The following is an 18,485-nucleotide window of genomic DNA, read 5'->3' as shown; positions in this document are numbered from 1 at the left end:
ACCCAGGTGCCGCATCAGAATATTTCTTAATGCTGGTCAAGAATAGACTAATTTAGTACATAAAGAGAAAATGTCATCTTGCATTTACTTGTTTGGTGACAATTCCATAAATTTCAGGTACATTAAAATTTCCTCTTAATTGGTTAATTGCAACAAAATAGCCCTTTCACAATTTCATGGTGTCATAGACCAAAAATAAGGAGTAAAGCCCTTATTATATCTTCTACCCAAGTTATTCTCCTTGCTTCTCATTTCTATGCTGTATATTATGGTTTATAGAACAAGGTCCCATCTAATATGGTCTTAAATGAATTATCCACAGATGCCCCATGGTCTGCTTATTCCACCTTAAGATTTGTTGGTACATTTATCCTTCCTTTGTTGTTTCTTGTCCCTTTATTTATTGCAGATGGTTTCATGCCCATTTTTATGTCTATTAAACTGGTAATAAAGATAGTAATCATATCTCCAGCGATCCTTTTCTAAACCTAGAAAAATTGGCTCTAAGAGTTTTTCTCATTTGTAACTATTTCATATAATCTCAATGTGTTTTAAAATTTTTTAAACTGTAAATGTGAAAAATGTCTGTCATATTCAGATTTGGGTTCTGCCGAGGTTTCAATTTAGGGAATGTGACCTTGAGATGACCCATAATAATTCATAAGTTTTCCATATAGGTTTCAATCAGAATAGTGAGGTTCAGCATCCATTAACACTTGCCAAGTTTCACTATCTATTAACCAACAATGATATGGTTAAAATATATATTTAGCAGTGCACTTATATGTCCTTCTTTAGGTTTTCGATGTAAACAAGAATTTTTTTTTAAAACCATGAAAAGTAAAATAAAGTATTTTAGGAAAACAAACGATACAGGAAGAGTCTCTATTTCTGAAGTGACAGCCAGCGCTAAATCTATTCATGGTGCCTCTATGTGTGATGAGTTTTCAGCATTCCGCATCAGTTAGATTCTCTGAGAATTTGTTTACTTTCATCCTCAAGCAGCTGTCTATAGGACCAGGAACTCTCTTGTCACTTTAACCCATCAAAAGCACTAAACAGATGTTATGGTTTGGTATCGTATGCCTTTCTTCTCTAATATCCCCACTCGCTCTCTCCCTGGTCCTTCGTCTCCATCACCTGATTTTATCCAGCAAACGGCATGATCACGCTCCCCGCCCCCACCCCAAATGAAATTCGCATCTAACCCATAGCAATCTGCTTTTTCTTTTCCAGATTCCTGTCTTGGTCACACAGATAAGTTCGACCAATCACCCAGTGAAAGTGGGGCTGTCTGATGCATTTGTCGTTGTCCACAGGATCCAGCAAATTCCCAGTATGTAGAAGGGTAACTGCAAAATCTGAGCCTGCTGGGGGGGTCAGTTTAAAGGAGATTGACTTCAGGCAGATGCGATAGGTTGAACAACAGAATCACTTAACTGCTGCTTGTAAATTGTATTATTTGGTTTATAACTCTTATTGGCATTTGCTGTCTCTCTGTCAATCTTTAACTAATAATTTAGGCAAAGTGAAATTAAACAGCCGAGCCAACAGTGTGTAATTTTGGTTTCTCTGGGATAGTTAGCTTGGTTGCACAGGTGTATTTCTTTCATTAATAAGAAGAGCATGAAGAAATGACCGATAGGTATATAAGTTTTATTCGTCTGTTTGTTTGGCTTAAATTTATCAGCAAAAGAGCAGCTTTGTGTCCATTTTTATGTCTTTCATGTTTGTGTGAGAGTCTAGAGGAAGATGAAAGAAAAAGTAAATTAAAGTAAATAAAAACCTTGGTGGAACTATACCTGCCAGAGAAGATACATGTTTTGTTTGTTGTAAATTATTTTCACTTATCTAGACTAGTTTGCATTTGTAGAATAAAAGCATATGTATTACTTGGGCAGCTGTTCATCGTATTCGAAATTCATCATATTAGAAATTCAGAAAACCACCATTGGTAGTAGTTCTGATCATGTATATAGCCATCATTTGAAAATTTCTGTGTTTTAAACCTCTATTTCAACAGGAATCCTGAGGGATGCTTGAGTGTGTTAGTACTGAAGATGTTTGTGTCCTAGACATGTTTATTTAAAGCAAGAGATGATAATAAAATACATCCCAAGCTTAGATCATTTCTTTCCCTTTTTTGTTCGAAGTCCTTCTTATATTTCACTATAGGGGTAGACCTAATTTAACACATGCATATGCTATTTGGTCTTCCCTCAAACTAATTCTGTTTAAGTATGCTGTCTCTCAAATACAGAACGTAAATGGAGTGGAAATTATTTAGACTTCAAATTCTTAGACTTTTTGGATTGGCTGGAAACGTAGCAGGGCTTCTCTTAGAACTAAGATTTAGAATGATGTTCGTCTGTGGCAATAAGGCTTGGTGAAAAATGTGAATCCTCCATGGCGTTTTCTCCTTATTAGCTGAGAATTACTGGGAAGTAACATTCGAGGGAACTGTTAAATTGAGGCAGATTTTCCAGCAATAAAATTATACTGTGAACAAAGCAAGGATATATTAGCATGTGCAGGCACATAAAGACATCCTCTTAAATAAGAGGCCATGTCCTGGGAGAGCCAGTTGATTCCCCTTTGAGGACAAGTGTTTTTCACATTCCTTCTTTCAGGGATGTTAAATCAAGCATGACTTGAGTCAATTATTACACAAGTAAAACACTAGTTTTAGTTTATTTGTGGGTGCTTTTCTTCTGAGAAAGAATGTTATTTGCAGCTTCCTCAAAAGACATCTTGGTCCACATTAACGTTCCGGTATATTATTGTTTAGACAAAAAGACCCACCCGAGCACAAAAGAAAAAAAGATTTTTACAAGTGTATTTTAATATGCAAGTATTGTCTCAGAACCGAAGCATGGTAGAATTGTGCTAAGAGCGGAGAGCCCAAATTGCAATTCTGCACCCCTTGTTAGAAGGTAATAAGATAACCGTTAGGTTTTGAGGAAAAATACCTTTCCCAAATACAAATTTTATTGAGTAATTGGCAAAATTCATCTGAGTTTTGGGAACAGATTATGTCTGAAGTGGAGACTCAGCATTCATCTAAAAAAATTACACAAGTGTAGGGAAAAGCTTCCCTCAGGCAAGCCGCCTGCTGGAATGCCGTTCCCACCTCCTGTTGACCTCACTGTTCCCCATCCTGAGAAAATTAGCCAAGAAAGAATGGAAGTTCTGTGTTTCGAATCCACTCATCCCTGCCTTTAGATGGGACCACATTTCAGCAAGAAAACTGGAATTGATCTATTCTATTTAAAAATCTTTTGGGGAACAGAAAAATTTAAATCTCTTTAAATATCTGTTCCCACATTTATAAGGTGTAACAGTGTCTGTTACATGAGCTTCCCTATAGATGGAGTGTTATGGTCGTATTGTATTCTCAGCCTAAAAAAAGCGTACCTATATATGCCAGAGATTAGGCTAAGCCAGGATTAGCATAATATGTTAGACAACTATTACTTTTTCCTGAGACTATAAGATGATTCCTAGAGATCTGTGTGTTACCGATTTGTGCAATCAGAATTTAGATAAATATTTAAATCCTTTCCAAAATTCTGCTCTTATTTAACAACCCTCATTTTTAGGAGTCATCCTTACAGGGAATTTAAATCATTCATCTCTCTTCCCCCTTTTTTCTTCTCCTGAGTGAATTTAGGGAAAAACTGATCATTATTCTAAGTAATGAGCAGTTTCTTTTCTTCTCTGTTGCAAGGTGCATTACATAGGACCCTGTTCTCACAAGATCAGTTTTCTGTTCTTTTCATCATTTTGGTTACACGGGTTATAGAGCCCAGATCCTCAGCTTAATCTACCCATGGCAACATGGGAATGCAAGCTATAACCTTGAGAATAATTTTTCCCAGTGGGAACACAGTTGCTATACCATTCTTATCAGTTGGTGAAGGTTTGGTAAAGCATTTGAAAAGCTGGTAGGTAGGATTAATTTATTTATTATGAAGATTTCTCCCCACCCTTTCATCATAATATCAACAACAAAGAACTTGTTTTTCAGTTTTTTAAAGGCTTCCAAATAGTAAATGATTTCAATGCAACTTTCAAGCATTGTTTATTACTGTAGTCTTTACCTTTCAAAAAAGATCAGGTGGGGCGCCTGGGTGGCACAGCGGTTAAGCGTCTGCCTTCGGCTCAGGGCGTGATCCCGGCGTTGTGGGATCGAGCCCCACATCAGGCTCCTCTGCTATGAGCCTGCTTCTTCCTCTCCCACTCCCCCTGCTTGTGTTCCCTCTCTCGCTGGCTGTCTCTATCTCTGTCGAATAAATAAATAAATAATCTTAAAAAAAAAAAAAAAAGATCAGGTGATCTGATAGTTTAAAATATCAAAGGGAATTCAGGCATTGTTAGTAAATTAGTAAACAGTTCTGAGGTTACAAGGGAAATTCCTTTGCTCCTTCCAAAAAAAAAAAAAAAAAAAAAGAAAGAAAACAACCCATGGTGAAATTAACCCTTATATCTAAAAAGTAAAATAAAAGATAAAAATTAGTTAGCAGTCCCGAAAGAATGGGATACCATAGTGGGAATACTAATCATGAGACCTTGAGCATTTTGTTTAATTCCTATAACTTAACATACGAGATGGTCATATTAATACCCACGATGCAAGGGGTACTTAGCATGCAGTGCTTGGCACCAAGTAAGCCCTGTGTTTGTGTCCATCTTTATTGTTGCTTCATCAGCGTCAATGTTGTCACGGGACACCTGGGTGGCTCAGTCGGTTCAGCATCTGCCTTCAGCTCCAGTCAGGATCCTGGGATCCTGGGATAGAGCCCCACATGGGGCTCCCTAGTCGGTGGGGAGCCTGCTTCTCCTTCTCCCTCTGCCTGCAGCTCTCCCTGCTTGTGCTCTCTGTCTCTCTTTGTCAAATAAATAAATAAAATCTTTAAAAAACCCACAAAAATCAAAAAACATTGTCACTTTAAAAAGACAGCGATGCTAAGATGACCACATCCAGAAACAAGTGCTCAGGAAAATGGGTCCACGGGGAATTTCCACCTGAAAACACCTCAACACCCTCTCTCTGAAACTCATTCTTTCTAACTAAGTATCCTTTGTTTCTTGACTTCTCGGTCTGTCTTGTCTGTCTGTCCATAGGTCTCTGCATCACCTTCTATTTCTTATAAAATATTTTGTAGAAGTTTAGAAACAGAAGAACACAGAGATCAGGTGATTCGGCCTCCTCAGGTCCAGATGTGAAAAACAGGTCTACGTACAATGACTTCGATTATTCATTACCGAACTCCAAATGTAAAAACGTACTTGTGATGATAAGCATAGTGCATATTAATTCAGAGAAATTTGTAAAATAACAGCGAATGCGAAGAAGAGAATTTAATTGGTCTGTAAATCTACCACAGAGAGATACCAATCAATGTTTCCCTGTATCTGCATCCAAACCTGTGTTTATAGTAGAGACACATGCCAACACATGCACATTAAGAAAATTGGCATGGGGCTATAAGTATTTTGAGAGAAAAATAGGTATATTTTTCTCTTAATATGTATAACACATTCTTTTCTGCACTGCTAAATACCTGTCTAAACTGTGGTCATTAATAGCTGCAAATTGCTTTATTTCATAATTTATGTGACCTGTCTGAACACTGGTTTGTCATGTTGGTTGCTTTTCATATTAATTACCAGCAGAACAGTGCTGAACATCTTTGTTTGTAAATGTTGACACAACTCTCTAAAAATGAATATGTGGCCATTGACTGTTGATGTTTTTTTTTTTTTTTATGTACTTTGACAAATTGCTCTCTCTAAAGGTTGTACCAATTTACTTTTCCACCAGCTTTTTATTAGATATCCCATTTCCCCAGGTGCTCCCAGACACTATTATCATTTCTTAAACCCTGCAAATTTGATCCACGAACATGATATTTCATTGTTGCCTTAATATTCCTTAGATTACCAGAAAGTTTTCACATTGTCATGTATTCATAGGTCATGTGTCATTTCCATAATTTCTCATTAAATAGCTTTATTAAGTAATTCTCAGCCTCGGCTTACATCCCTGCAGCGTGCAGAGATCTTCCCGGATAAATGTATAGTTCTCACTAGTACCGTTCATACTCGTTTGTTTCTCTCTGCTCCAACTTAACACTCTGAATTTCCATCTGAATCTCTAGGGTGCTGACCTTCTCCATTGCGCCTCACCTTTTCTTTGCCTTCTGAGCTTAAAGAGCCTAACATTTCCAGCAAGAAAACCCAGAAAATCCACTCTTGCCTTCACAGTTCTTTTATTTGGGAATGTAAAGCAACGCCATTTTAGTAATGTGAAAGCTAGTTTTACACACACGTAGAATTCTTGTCCAAGAAACCAAGCTGGAAAGCTGCCGACCTAACTGGAAACGGTTCTTCTTCGAGTTAACGATAACGGCTATTTCTGAGTCCTTGAGAACACTCCACTTTATTCTTCTCGCCAGCAGTACATTTTCTGCCTCTTTCTTTACATCAATCCCTCTCTCATCAGCATCTGTTGGTTTCAATTTATTGACCTTGTTCCTGCTACAACTTGCTTTTCCTTTGCTGGTTATTATTCACACCTTAATAAGAAATATTAGCATTTTCAAAGATAAAAGTCACAACTAATTTGGAGAGCAAATGTATTTTAAAGATGCTCAGAGGTTCAGTGAACTCTTTGAGGACCATTGTATATGGTTTGTCATATGTGGTCACTTTATAAGCTTTACAGACCAGGAAGCAATTTTTCAAAGAACTTGACCAAATTTACATTTATAGACTTAAAAAGAAAAAAAAGAAGCTTATCAAACAAAAAGATTTGTTTTTTACTCTGCAGAATGTCTGAAGCTTCAATTGTCAGAAAACATAATAGCATAGACCAGTACTATCTAATGGAATTTTCTGCACTGTAAAATATTCTAAATCTGAACTGTTCAGTATTGGTCTCATTAGCTGCGTGTGACTACCAGCACTTGAAGTGTGGCTAGTGATGTTTGGGAATTGAATTTTTAATTTGATTTCATTAATTAATTTTAATTTAAGGAGATACATGTGACTAGTGATTACCACATTGGACAGGGTGATAATAGACCATATATGCATATTTAAATAAAATACTATATTTCAGGTATAATATATACAGAACATACGTTTTACTTCTTCTTTGCCTTCAAAAAGCCTTAGAACTTTTGATACAATTAAATAATACATTTTCAAATATAAACATCCCATTATAACTGATTTTCCCCAAATAAAACAATTTGTAATTTTGATTGGCTAGTAGGACACCTCAGTTACAATTACTTAGCAACTGTAATTAAAAAAAAAAAAAAAAGCATGTTGACAGCTATGGAGGAAATGAATAATCTTGAACAAACTGAAGATATTTTTTCTTTCATAACCCAACGAAAGCTCTTTTAGAAGAACTGAGCCTCTCTTGTTAGTCTCAAAGTTATCAGGGTCTTTTCATTCATTTAAGGACACACTGATCCACAAATCCTTTAGTAAATTGGGTCATCTTACCTTCTTGGTCTGCAAAATGGAAAACACTTCAAAATTATTCATTTTACAGAAGATAAAATTACTTCTCTTTCCAGCCCAGCTTCCTCAGGTGCTTTGGTTCCCACATATGCACTTGCCCACTCAAGGTTCAACAAAAGGAAAAAGGAACAGAAATCATGACATTTTCCCCATAAAATATCCTTTCATGAAGCTCTTCCAAGATAGAAAGTGTTATGCAAAGTGACGTTCTATTGCTTAATACATACATTGCAAACATACCCTATTTGATATGTTTGATTTTTTTTTAAAAGAACCAAATATTTAAGAATTGTCTGGATATTAGAAATCACAGATTAGTTAATCGTAACATATTTCAGAATGTTTTTTAGAATCTATGAATGAAAAACAATTCCTTCAGGGACTTGTGGCTCAATTGGCTTTTTAAAAATCTATTCATTCATTTATTCATTGACTTTTTATCCTATACCAACATCAGATAAAATAAAATTTTACCAGTACAGAGATGTGTCTCTCAATATATTTAATAATTTATTTCTAATATAAAATACTAAAAGTCACAGAAAGGACTTCAATACATTATTAAAAATTCAAGACATTTAAACATTTATGTATTTAATAAATATCTATTGAGTACCTATTAGGCTAGGATTTATTGGTCTAAGGAAGAGAAACCAACTTAATGTGCTTTTATTTTATTCGGTAAAGTGAATCAAAAGTTCATCTTTGCAGTGGTTACCTTACTATAGAAGGAATAGGAAAGTAGTCAAAATAGTTCTCAAAAATAGTCTAACTAGAAAAATACAATTTTTCTATCAAGGTCTATCTGCCTTTTTAATTTTAAATTATGACCTCAGATTCAATTTCCCACTTTTCTCTCTCATGTTTGCCTTCAAATTTATGCTATCCTTTGCCTTAATTATTTTTATTTTTCCTATTACATAATGAATATTCCTATTTAATTTACACTTCCCTACTGCACAGAAAATATTGCTATTTTTAACTAAGACTGGTTGGATACCTTTATAAACATGCCCACATGTTAATTTTTCCAGTTGGATTTTTTTATGGGATGTTTAGTTTCTTGGATATGTAGGGGATTTTTCTTACATAAGTGCCAAACATCTGCATAATTTAGCTCTAAAATCTTTTTAAAAACTTGATTTTAAAATAAAGAAATCTTACTGCATTTCAGCCACTGTGATTTAAGAAAGTCACAGTCTTCTTTTCTCTCAGAAAAAAAGAGAGAGAGAGAGACTTAATGCTATTGCCAACATAAATTATAAAATCTCCCCATGTGTCTCAGAAATAAAGAGGTGTGTTCCCCTGGGGGAAGCACCGTGTTCAGAGGAACAGTTCCTAGGTCAATGGGAACCATGACGTTAGGCCTGCAATCCATATGTCACACCAGCCCACTGAGATACTGCTTGACCATTTACTGTCCCAGTGCTCGTTCTAGTTCTCTTCTTGGGCAAAGGGATTACTGAAGGAAGTCAGGACATGCATCTTGTTTAAGCCCTTACTAAATATATGTGGAAGGAGGAGAAAAGTGAAGATTGGTTTTAGGTGAAGTTTCTGATTTTCTTTATGCATGCGCAAGTAACTTATGAAATCTGACCCTTTGGGTGTTAGTAGTGGCCTGAAACTTCACAAGCAATGAGGGAACGATGAGAAGAAAAATCTAAGAGGCTCACACTATTATTTCATGGCCCTCTAAATTTTATGTTGCCTTAGCCAACATGAATTACATTATTATTTAATAGAATTAGAACTACAGAAGGAATAAAGAAATATTTGAAGCAAAAGCATCTTTTGTTTGTAGATGCTTGACTTAACAACGCCAACCAGCTATTTCAGTCAGTGGATTACATTTTTGTAATTCACTGCTATAATGGTGTCTCTCTCTCTATCTCTCTCTTTTTTTTGTTTTCTCAAGAGTCTCTATTTTTTTCCCAAGTCTTCATGGTGGGAATGAACTTGCAGGGGCACAGCACACACTCTTTACATTAAAGAGTTCTCAGTGAATGGTGCTGTGTGGTGGGCTCCATTGGAACTCGAAAAGAAATAACCATTTGGGACCAGTCATGAAGCATGCTAGCAAATCATTTACTTGACACTTCAGACAATATTAAAATATTTATATAAATGGAAGAATCTGCCAATTTAGGAAATTACTCACACATTCTCTATGTGAATGTTAGCTTTAAAGACAGGCAAATAAACTAGATCATGGCTAAACATGCCACAGGGTACTCATTAAACTGTTCATTTCGGCCAGAGTGAATATTGATTGGAGAGGATTCCTGGTGTTTCCATATGATCACTCTGTTCCCCCCTGTTAATATTGCTCAGAATTTCTAAAAAATGTAATTCATTAGTCACTCTTTGAATTGTATCACCTTAAGATTTGGATACTAAACTTTATTTTCTACGTATTAGTCTGCTCAGAGATTTCGTTTATTTTTTTTTTTAATTTTTAAAATCCCCTAAAGGGTATTATAGTCAAACTTGGTTTTGTAAAGTTGTAAGGAAACACTTAAAGCTGTATCAGCACGACTAAGACTGAATTCTTGGTACAACATCATTTTGGCTGACTTTCTAAAGAAGACACATGAGCTAAATACATTTCTGGAATCAAATGAAAGCTTCTAGTATTGGCAGGAGCTCCCAGTAAATACATTCCTAATTACTTGTTTCTGACAGGGGTGTCTCTGAAATACAACAAAAATGACCATTTGGAAGCTGTCATTAATTGGCAGGTCATCAAACAAAAATCGTTCTCATTAATTTTAGTTTTGTTAAACGCATGTCCTCCCCGTCGTTGGAGGGGTCTGAGCAGGTGATGGAACTAGCATATCAAAACAGGCCACTTTCCCTTAACCCCATATGCATAATCAATAATTAACTTCCAGAGGCTTCACAGCCGTGTCAGTACTTGGAGATTTTCAAAGTATAATATGAAATGAAGAGAAAACGAGTATTTTAAGTACCTAGGAATATGATAGATACTAAGCAAACTTGAATATGAAGGAGACTCAAAAACCCCCAGCCCAGGGATCTCATGGCAAAGCCATGTTATTTAATGTTATTTATTTATTTCCAAGAACAAAATTATTTAGTAAAATACAAGGGAAAGCAGTAGAGGAAGGTGTATTACTTAGACAAAGCAGAAGCTGGGTAATCTTTTTGTGTGCCTTAAAACTTAAAAAAAAAAAAGTGCCTCAAGAAACCTTATAGATACCTTGAAATTAGCATTTTCTGTAGTGTTTGATAAAGTTTACACCTTGAAAATTGTATATGCATCTTTCCCTTATACCAAAAATAAATGGATTGGATGATGGTTCTTAAGCAGTGTTTTCCAATCGGATAAACCTGAAGATATATTCAGCAAATGGCTCTAGAACCTCCCCAAGCCTCAAAAAAGTTCATTTGGGGCCAACCCCCCTTCCTCTTCCAGAGTAGAATTTCATGGTGCATCATCAGAAATGAGTGAAAAGATATGAGTGGATAAAAGTAGAGTTACGTGTAAGTAGATGTTTGACGTTGCTCCTGGATGTGTAGATAGAGCTACGTTTCCTGAACACTTTTAATAAAAGACAGCTCACTATTTCTTGGACACCATCTTCCTGCTCTGTGTTCTAGAGGAGATCACTGTTGGGTCAACTGACTTGAGTCAAAATTTAACTTTCTCAAAGCTAAGGTGGGAGACAAATTCCTGGAAGCCTGATTTCAGAGCCTTAGTGTGACTTCAGTGAGTTTAGGTCTATAGAAATAGACCATTACCTGCAGCATGTAACCAATGTGATGTTATAGTTGCCATATTGAACATGTATTGAGCCCTTGCGGTGTGAAAGGGATTGTTCTAGCCAATTTGCATTTGTTATCTCATTTTAGTTGTCAAAACAACTCAGTGATATAGGTACTGTTGTCTCTATTTTATAGATGAGGGAACTGAGATACAGAGAGGCTAACAAAGCAGCCCAGGGTCACACAGATACCAAGCAGCAACACTGGGATTTGAGCCCCACAAGACTGTTCAGGAGCATATACTATCAACCACTATGACGTATGACTTCCCAAGATTAGATACCATGATATTTTTTTCAATAGACTTATAGCTTCCCAAATAATTCCTAATAGATATGATAGTATTCAGGAAATGCCTTCCTGTCATCACAAGCATTTTAAGAGCTAAATAAAATGCTGATAACATTAGTTTCCATTTCCATTTACCAAATTCAGGCACACTCATTAGCATAAGGCTCTGGTCTTTTTTTTTTTTTTTTTTTAAGATTTTATTTATTTGACAGAGAGAGAGACAGCCAGCGAGAGAGGGAACACAGCAGGGGGAGTGGGAGAGGAAGAAGTAGGCTCATAGTGGAGGAGCCTGACGTGGGGCTTGATCCCATAACGCTGGGATCACACCCTGAGCCGAAGGCAGACGCTTAACAGGTGTGCCACCCAGTCGCCCCTCAGGTCTTTTTTTTAATAGAAGATTTTAAAAATATTTCATCAGCAGTCTTGACTGTAATAAAATGCCGTGTTTATCTGATATTTAATTATTAAAGTTCGTGTCAAAGTCTCCAATCTATCCTATTCCTCAGGGGTACTATTGGATTTGCTGATGATTACAAATTCGTTCATGCAATATAAGTACTAATTATTAACCTTCCTCAGATATGATATTGTGTATTTAATAAGTATCCATACTAAATTTTTAAGCTGATTTAAGTTTGTTTTTTTTTTTATTAAAGAAATTTCATTCTAAACCTTTAAAGCACTGAGACTCACATTCTGGCAAAAAATAACTTTATTTAGGCAGTGAGTTTTATTTATTTTTTTAGGCTGTGAAAAATTTTAATTGCTACCCATTCCTAAAGAACTTACTTTAGCTTTACCTTTAGTTTTGTTTTGTTTTGTTTTTAAGATTTTATTTATTTATTTGACAGAGAGAGACAGCCAGCAAGAGAGGGAACACAGCAGGCGGAGTGGGAGAGGAAGAAGCAGGCTCCCAGCGGAGGAGCCTGATGTGGGGCTCAATCCCAGAACGCCGGGATCACACCCTGAGCCAAAAGCAGACGCTTAACGACTGCGCCACCCAGGCGCCCCTACTTTAGCTTTAGTTTTAAAGAAATGGTGTCATCTTACCTTCTTGATTTTATGTCAGAAACTTTCAAAATACATAAATCTATTAAGAAAATGTCTTCATTTTCTATTAATGTCTTCAAATCTATTAAGAAAATGTCAGTGTGTCATAGAGAACAATGGGTTGGAGCCCCTGCTCGTGAAGTGAGGTTTCTGGGACCATAATTGACATTTAAACTTCATTGATTAAAAAAAAGACATCTGGGTATATCAGTACATGATTTTCAGATTTCTTTCTTACAATCAGTCTCTTCACAGGGGTTGATTATTTTAAATCTTCATTTTAAAACCAGCTTGGGTGAAAAGTGTATCATTCTACATTCATTATCAGACTTTGTTTTATAGGCGAAGACATCTTGAAAGATTTTTTTTCCTATTTTTGTTTTTACAGATGTCCGAAGAAGAACAATTTATGAATACCACCGAGTAGAGCTACAAATGTCAAAAATTACCAATATTTCAGCTGTGGAGATGACCCCGTTACCTAGTAAGTTACCAAGTGAACAGGGCTAGGTGGAAAATTTAATGATCTGATCTGTTGATGCATAAGTATCTTGCTCCTGTGTGTATATGGGGGTAGGTGGGTGATTTTAATTTTGGTTGAGCAATCTTTTTTTTTTTTTAATTTCTCTCCATGCTGCCAATTAGTCTTGATAAACCTATTCTGTCCTGTTTCCTAGCATGCCTCCAGTTTAATGGTTGTGGCCCCTGTGTATCCTCTCAGATTGGCTTCAACTGCAGTTGGTGTAGTAAACTTCAAAGGTAAAAAAGAGTAATGCAGAAAATTTAAAATTTTTACAAAGACTTGTTGCTTCTAACTCTTCCATTGAATTTTAGATGTGTCAGCTGTGTTGGTTAGGTATATATGAACAGATGTATACACGTTAAAAAAAAAAAAAAAACACCCATGACCAAAAGGCAAAAAAATGCTCAGGATTTTAAGGAATTTTAATATTTTCCTTTGATCACTCACAATTAGAGCTTCAGAGTCAATAAAATAATTTTCTGGTATACAGTTATCATCTCTATGGGGCTTAAACTAGATGGTGATCATGATTGATAGGTCTATAAATGGATGCTCTTGGCCCATATTCTTCAGAAAACATGGTATGACATATAATTACTATAACAAGGACGGTGTGTGCATGGTCACATGCACCTTCTCAGTAAATTCCAGTGAATATCTCAAAGGTTACTGGCGAAGGTTAGAGATATAGTCCAAAGTTAGGGAATAAAGTGACAGTAACCGACCTCTACAGAAATAGAAGGCGTGGTCTGATTTTTCATGAATGGCAAAGAGGAGTTTTTAGTCCATAGAGTTTTTCAGAGAATGAATGATCATTTGTTGGCAATACGGAGGGAAGACTTAACTGTGTTTTGTTATTTGCTCAACCATTTTGTGCGTCGGTGTTATCCCAAGCACTGGGAAAGCAGCAGCAAATAATACAGATGTGGTCCCTGCCTCCCCCATAGAGTTTCCAGTCTGTCTGGGAATAAGTCCCCTTCCACCTTCACAGTCTATGAAAAGTTCTCCCTGCAGGTGAGGAACCGAGTCTTCAGGCTCCTCGTGTGTGCATGTTGCATCAGACCTTCCCGTTGTAGGAGCACCCTCTGTCTTATCATCTTGCTGCAGCCTTTGCTCTAATGACAGAGGCCTGTTCGGGAATACTTGAAACGTTATTGAAGTATGAAGAATAGAATGCCAATTCTCTGATAACAAGCTTTGGGAAACATGTTTAACTTGCTAACTTTGGGGCAACCAGTACAGTATTGTGGCTAGAACAACATTATTTATTATAACCTCTGTTTTGTTTTCAGTGCAACCTGTTCCAATAATTTCCTTTGTGCCATGAATGTCAGAGAATGAAAAAGCAAGCAGGAGATTAACATTCTTAAAAGTAGATTTTAACTTTCCTGTATCTCTGGAGTGGAAAGAACAGCTTTGCAAATGAGAGTTTGTGGACATTTATATTCATATATTGTTGACATTCCATAAAGATTACATGCATATTGGAAGTTATGCAAAATCGGTTTAGATGACAGCCAAAAGGTGTCTCAGGAGATGGCACTTTAATATGTTTAGTTAAGTAATACTGAGCTCACACATGAGAAACTCCCAAAAGAATTAAGTGGAAGGCCCTGGCTTAAGGTGTGCCCCCAATTCAAGTTCCCTTTCTGTGGTCACCTCCTTTAAGTCCCCCTAAACCACAAGTCTGTGTGAGGTGCCCAACCCCTGTGTTTCTCGGACATCCTGGGCAAAATTCCATCATCAGCAGTCACCTTAGGTCTCGTGGACACTTGTTCATTTGTCTGTCTCCTTTGCTAGACTGTGGCTTTACTAAGGGTGATTGGTCTTTATATCTCCAGAACCTAAGAATGTACCTTGGACTGCAGAAAAATGAATGAATGAATGAATGAATGAATGAATGAATGAATGAATCATCATTAGGTTCCAAATGAAGGAATCATGATTAGATTTGTCTGGGAACTAAGGGTTTCTGTGGATGAGAGACTTTCAGTGCTGAAGCTAGGAGAGTCCAAGGAAAACCAGGAGAGGTAGCCCCCCTCTAGCCAGATTACCATTAGAACAGTTCTCAACTGAAATAATATTGTTTTAAATGAAGGTTTGGGACACTACCTGTCTTTCACCAACCATTTCATTATTTTTTAAAAATATTTTTGCTGAAAATAAACATATGTTTATATATGTTTAAATATATGTTTTAAGTTCTAAAACAAGCAATTTTGCATTGTGCAAATGGCATTATATTAATATTTCTGTTTTATCGAGAGATTTCTCTGCCAGACATTGTGCCAAAGAATTTAAGTGATAAGTTTGAACTGAAACTAGATCTATGTGACTTCCAGCCTGTGGTCCTGATACCTCACCTGTCCTGCCTCACACCTGCCGGGCTGCAGATGCACTAAGCAAGTTAATCTTTATTGCTTCCTGAAAAGTAGTAGACATACTACTGAAAAATAAATATTTTTGTAATTGAGGCTGCAAGAAAATTGCATGGTTCTGAAATTGGCATAAAAAGAATGCAGAAGAGAATCAAGCAAAGCATAAGACTTTTGTGGATTATTGAAAGCATCGTTGTTTTAAAAAGGTTAATTGAAAAAGGGAAAGTGGTGATGCATATGAATAGGGAAGGAATTCACCAAAGAACATTACTTTAAAAACTACAAGTTTTCTGCATGTTACCATTTGGTGTTTTGCTGAATACCAAACACTGGTTTAAAATCTTAGATTTATTTTTAATTTTTCAGCAACTCAGTTATATACATATCAAAACCTGCTTAATTAATTGGTTTAACTATGGCTCGTTGCACTTTTGTTCAATTTAATTTCCCCACTGCATTTCATTAATTTCTCCTTAGACCTGTGAGCTTCAAAACTTTGTTTTGGCTGCCCAGAAGCATTTCCCCAGACTTTAGAGCTTTTATTAACAAGTTCAATAAAACAAGAGGAGTCTTATCCTAAGCAGCACAAAAATTGCCTCTCAGATTTTTTTCTTCCATCCTTTTTACTTTCTCCTTTGTGCTCATTTACCCCTGAATGATAATCAGTTGGTGGTGATTATTGAACTCTCAAGTTGGGCTTGCTTTAAAAAGATAAGATAATTTTAATTGGCTTGTTTATTTCCTTTAATTCCTATTTTTCAGGAAGCAAAAACTAAGGCAAAATGTAAATTTTAATGGCTTATCCAAGGTCTAAAGGAATTTGAGTTATAGAACATTTAATGAGATCCATGATCAAAAATGTTACTTACGATAGGTGGCCCATTACTTGTAGGTAAGAATGCTTTTGTTTCTTCACTGAAAATTGAGAGGACCTGAGTCAACCACTATCATACCTTCTATTTTCACTCATTCAACAAAAATTTCTCAGAGTCTTTGTGTTCAGGTTACTATCCTAGATTATGAATTCAATGGTAAACAAACTTCCCTCATGGAGCTTACATTTCTAGTATGAAGAGAAAGAATTTAAGCAAATAGACATGCAGAAAATAGAGTTGGCAGTGATGAGTGCTATGGCAAAAGAAATAAAACAAACATTATAAGGGAAAATGTTGCAAAACTGATAAGAATAATAGGAGTTTATTTGTTGGTAACATGCTTAAGCAACCTAGCCTTTTTTAAGGGAACTTGGTTTCATTAGCCTTCATCATCTGAAAGTCTGTTTTTTAATTGAAAGTATATTTTGGCTCAGGGCTCCTGGGTGGCTCAGTCAGTTAAGCATCCATCTCTTGATTTCAGCTCAGGTCCTGATCTCAGAGTCTGAGATCAAGACCTGCATCAGGTTCCACACTGAGCGTGGAGCCTGCTTAGGATTCTCTCTCTCCCTCTGCCCCTCCTCCTTGCCCTCCCCCACCTTTGTGCACATTTGCATGCAGGCTCTCTCTCTCTATATATATACACGTGTGTGTATGTGTGTGTGTGTGTGTGTGTATAGGTGTATGTATATGTATAGACTCTTAAAGTATTCATTCACTCATTCATATATTTAAAAGTTTATTGAATACTTTCTGCACTAATCTAAATGGCAAGCACTAGTATAAACACTGTGATAGTTCAAACAATAATCAGGTATTAAAGCCAAAGCTCTCATGGAACTTAGAGTTTAGCTTACCAAGCTAGAAAACAAACAAATTAATAATTAAGCAAGCAAAAAATCAGTTGATGATGAGTGACCTGTTGAGTTTGAAAAAGCCAGTGATTGCTGAGGAGTGGGTGGCCAAGAAAGGCTTCTTGGAGGAAGTGACTCTTAGAGCTGAATGACTGAGAACCAGCTACATCTAGCAAGGTGAAGGCAAAGAGTATTTCAAAGGAACTGGCAAGTGCAGTGGCCCCATAGTGGGTTCAAGCTTGATCTGATGATGAAAGGAAGAAGTGCAGTGAGTTGGGAGCATTGAGGGTTGAGCCTGAAGAGAGAATGGTATCAAATGAGGTCCAGCAGGTTGCAAAGTACCAAGACACGGATGGCTTTGTAAGTCAGGAAGTGTTTTATTTATTCTCAGGGTGATGGGAAGCCTTTAGATTCTGAAAGAACTTAAGCAGAGGAGTGTTGTGATTTCATTATATATTAAAAATTAAACGCTGAGGGTGCCCGGGTGGCTCAGTGGGTAGAGCATGTGATTCTTGATCTTTGGGTCATCAGTTTGAGCCCCTTGTATGGTATAGAGTTTACTTTAAAAATATTAAAAATGAAACCCTGGCTGTCCCAGGAGAATAGTTGTGTGTGTGTGTGTGTGTGTGTGTGTGTGTGTGTGTGTGTGTGTAGAAAGATTTAAAAGGAAGAGAATAGTGGAGAGTGTATGCAGTAGTCTACAGGAGGAATGACAGCTGCTTGGTCAAGGATGATAATTATGGGGATCAGGAGAGATGAATGAATGTGAGATATTTTTGGAAGGAGACAAATTACTTACTAATGGATTAAAAGTGAAGGTAGAAGGAAAGAAGAATCAAGGCTGCTTTCTAGATTTTTATTTGAGTAATTTGGACGGATGCTGGCACTCATTTTTTGAGTAGGATGGCACAAGAAACAGAGTCTGGGGTGGAGGGAAATAAAGAACTTAGTTGGGGACAAGTTCAGTTTGAGATGTCTATCAGACTTCAAGTGAAAGTGTTGAGTAGGTGGGAATATATAAACTAGAAATTTCGGGAAGAGGTTGTGGCTGGACTTTCAGATTGGAGAGTCATTATCATATAGATAGTATTTAAATTCATGGGGCTGAGTGAGATCAGCTATGGAGGGAGTGTAAATTGAAAATAGACGAGATTGTAGGAGCTAGCTTCTGTCATGGCGTAATGAAGTCTGATGC

The 18,485-nt window shown here is 36.6% G+C and overlaps 1 protein-coding gene and 1 long non-coding RNA gene across 2 annotated transcripts in view; one reads left to right on the top strand and one right to left on the bottom strand.

Annotated features, from left to right (window-relative positions):
- Window positions 1-4,319, bottom strand: part of LOC123785603 (uncharacterized) — a 60,828-nt gene extending 56,509 nt beyond the window's left edge. The window contains exon 1 of the long non-coding RNA XR_006777686.2: window positions 4,101-4,319. This is a non-coding gene — a long non-coding RNA (uncharacterized LOC123785603). The remainder of the gene's footprint in view (window positions 1-4,100) is intronic.
- The window catches only part of PLXDC2 (plexin domain containing 2), a 432,662-nt gene that overhangs the window by 320,647 nt on the left and 93,530 nt on the right, over window positions 1-18,485 (top strand). The window contains exons 7-9 of the mRNA XM_045787429.2: window positions 1,237-1,336; window positions 13,052-13,147; window positions 13,341-13,422. Coding sequence (XP_045643385.1) covers window positions 1,237-1,336; window positions 13,052-13,147; window positions 13,341-13,422 — 278 coding nt within the window. The remainder of the gene's footprint in view (window positions 1-1,236; window positions 1,337-13,051; window positions 13,148-13,340; window positions 13,423-18,485) is intronic.

This window comes from Ursus americanus, chromosome 31 (assembly GCF_024610735.1).
Source record: "Ursus americanus isolate L20-20 chromosome 31, mUrsAme1.1.p, whole genome shotgun sequence".
In the NCBI taxonomy this organism is placed as follows: Eukaryota; Metazoa; Chordata; class Mammalia; order Carnivora; family Ursidae; genus Ursus; species Ursus americanus.
Note: the sequence above shows the minus strand (reverse complement) of the source record. Positions and strands in the feature narration are given on the sequence as shown.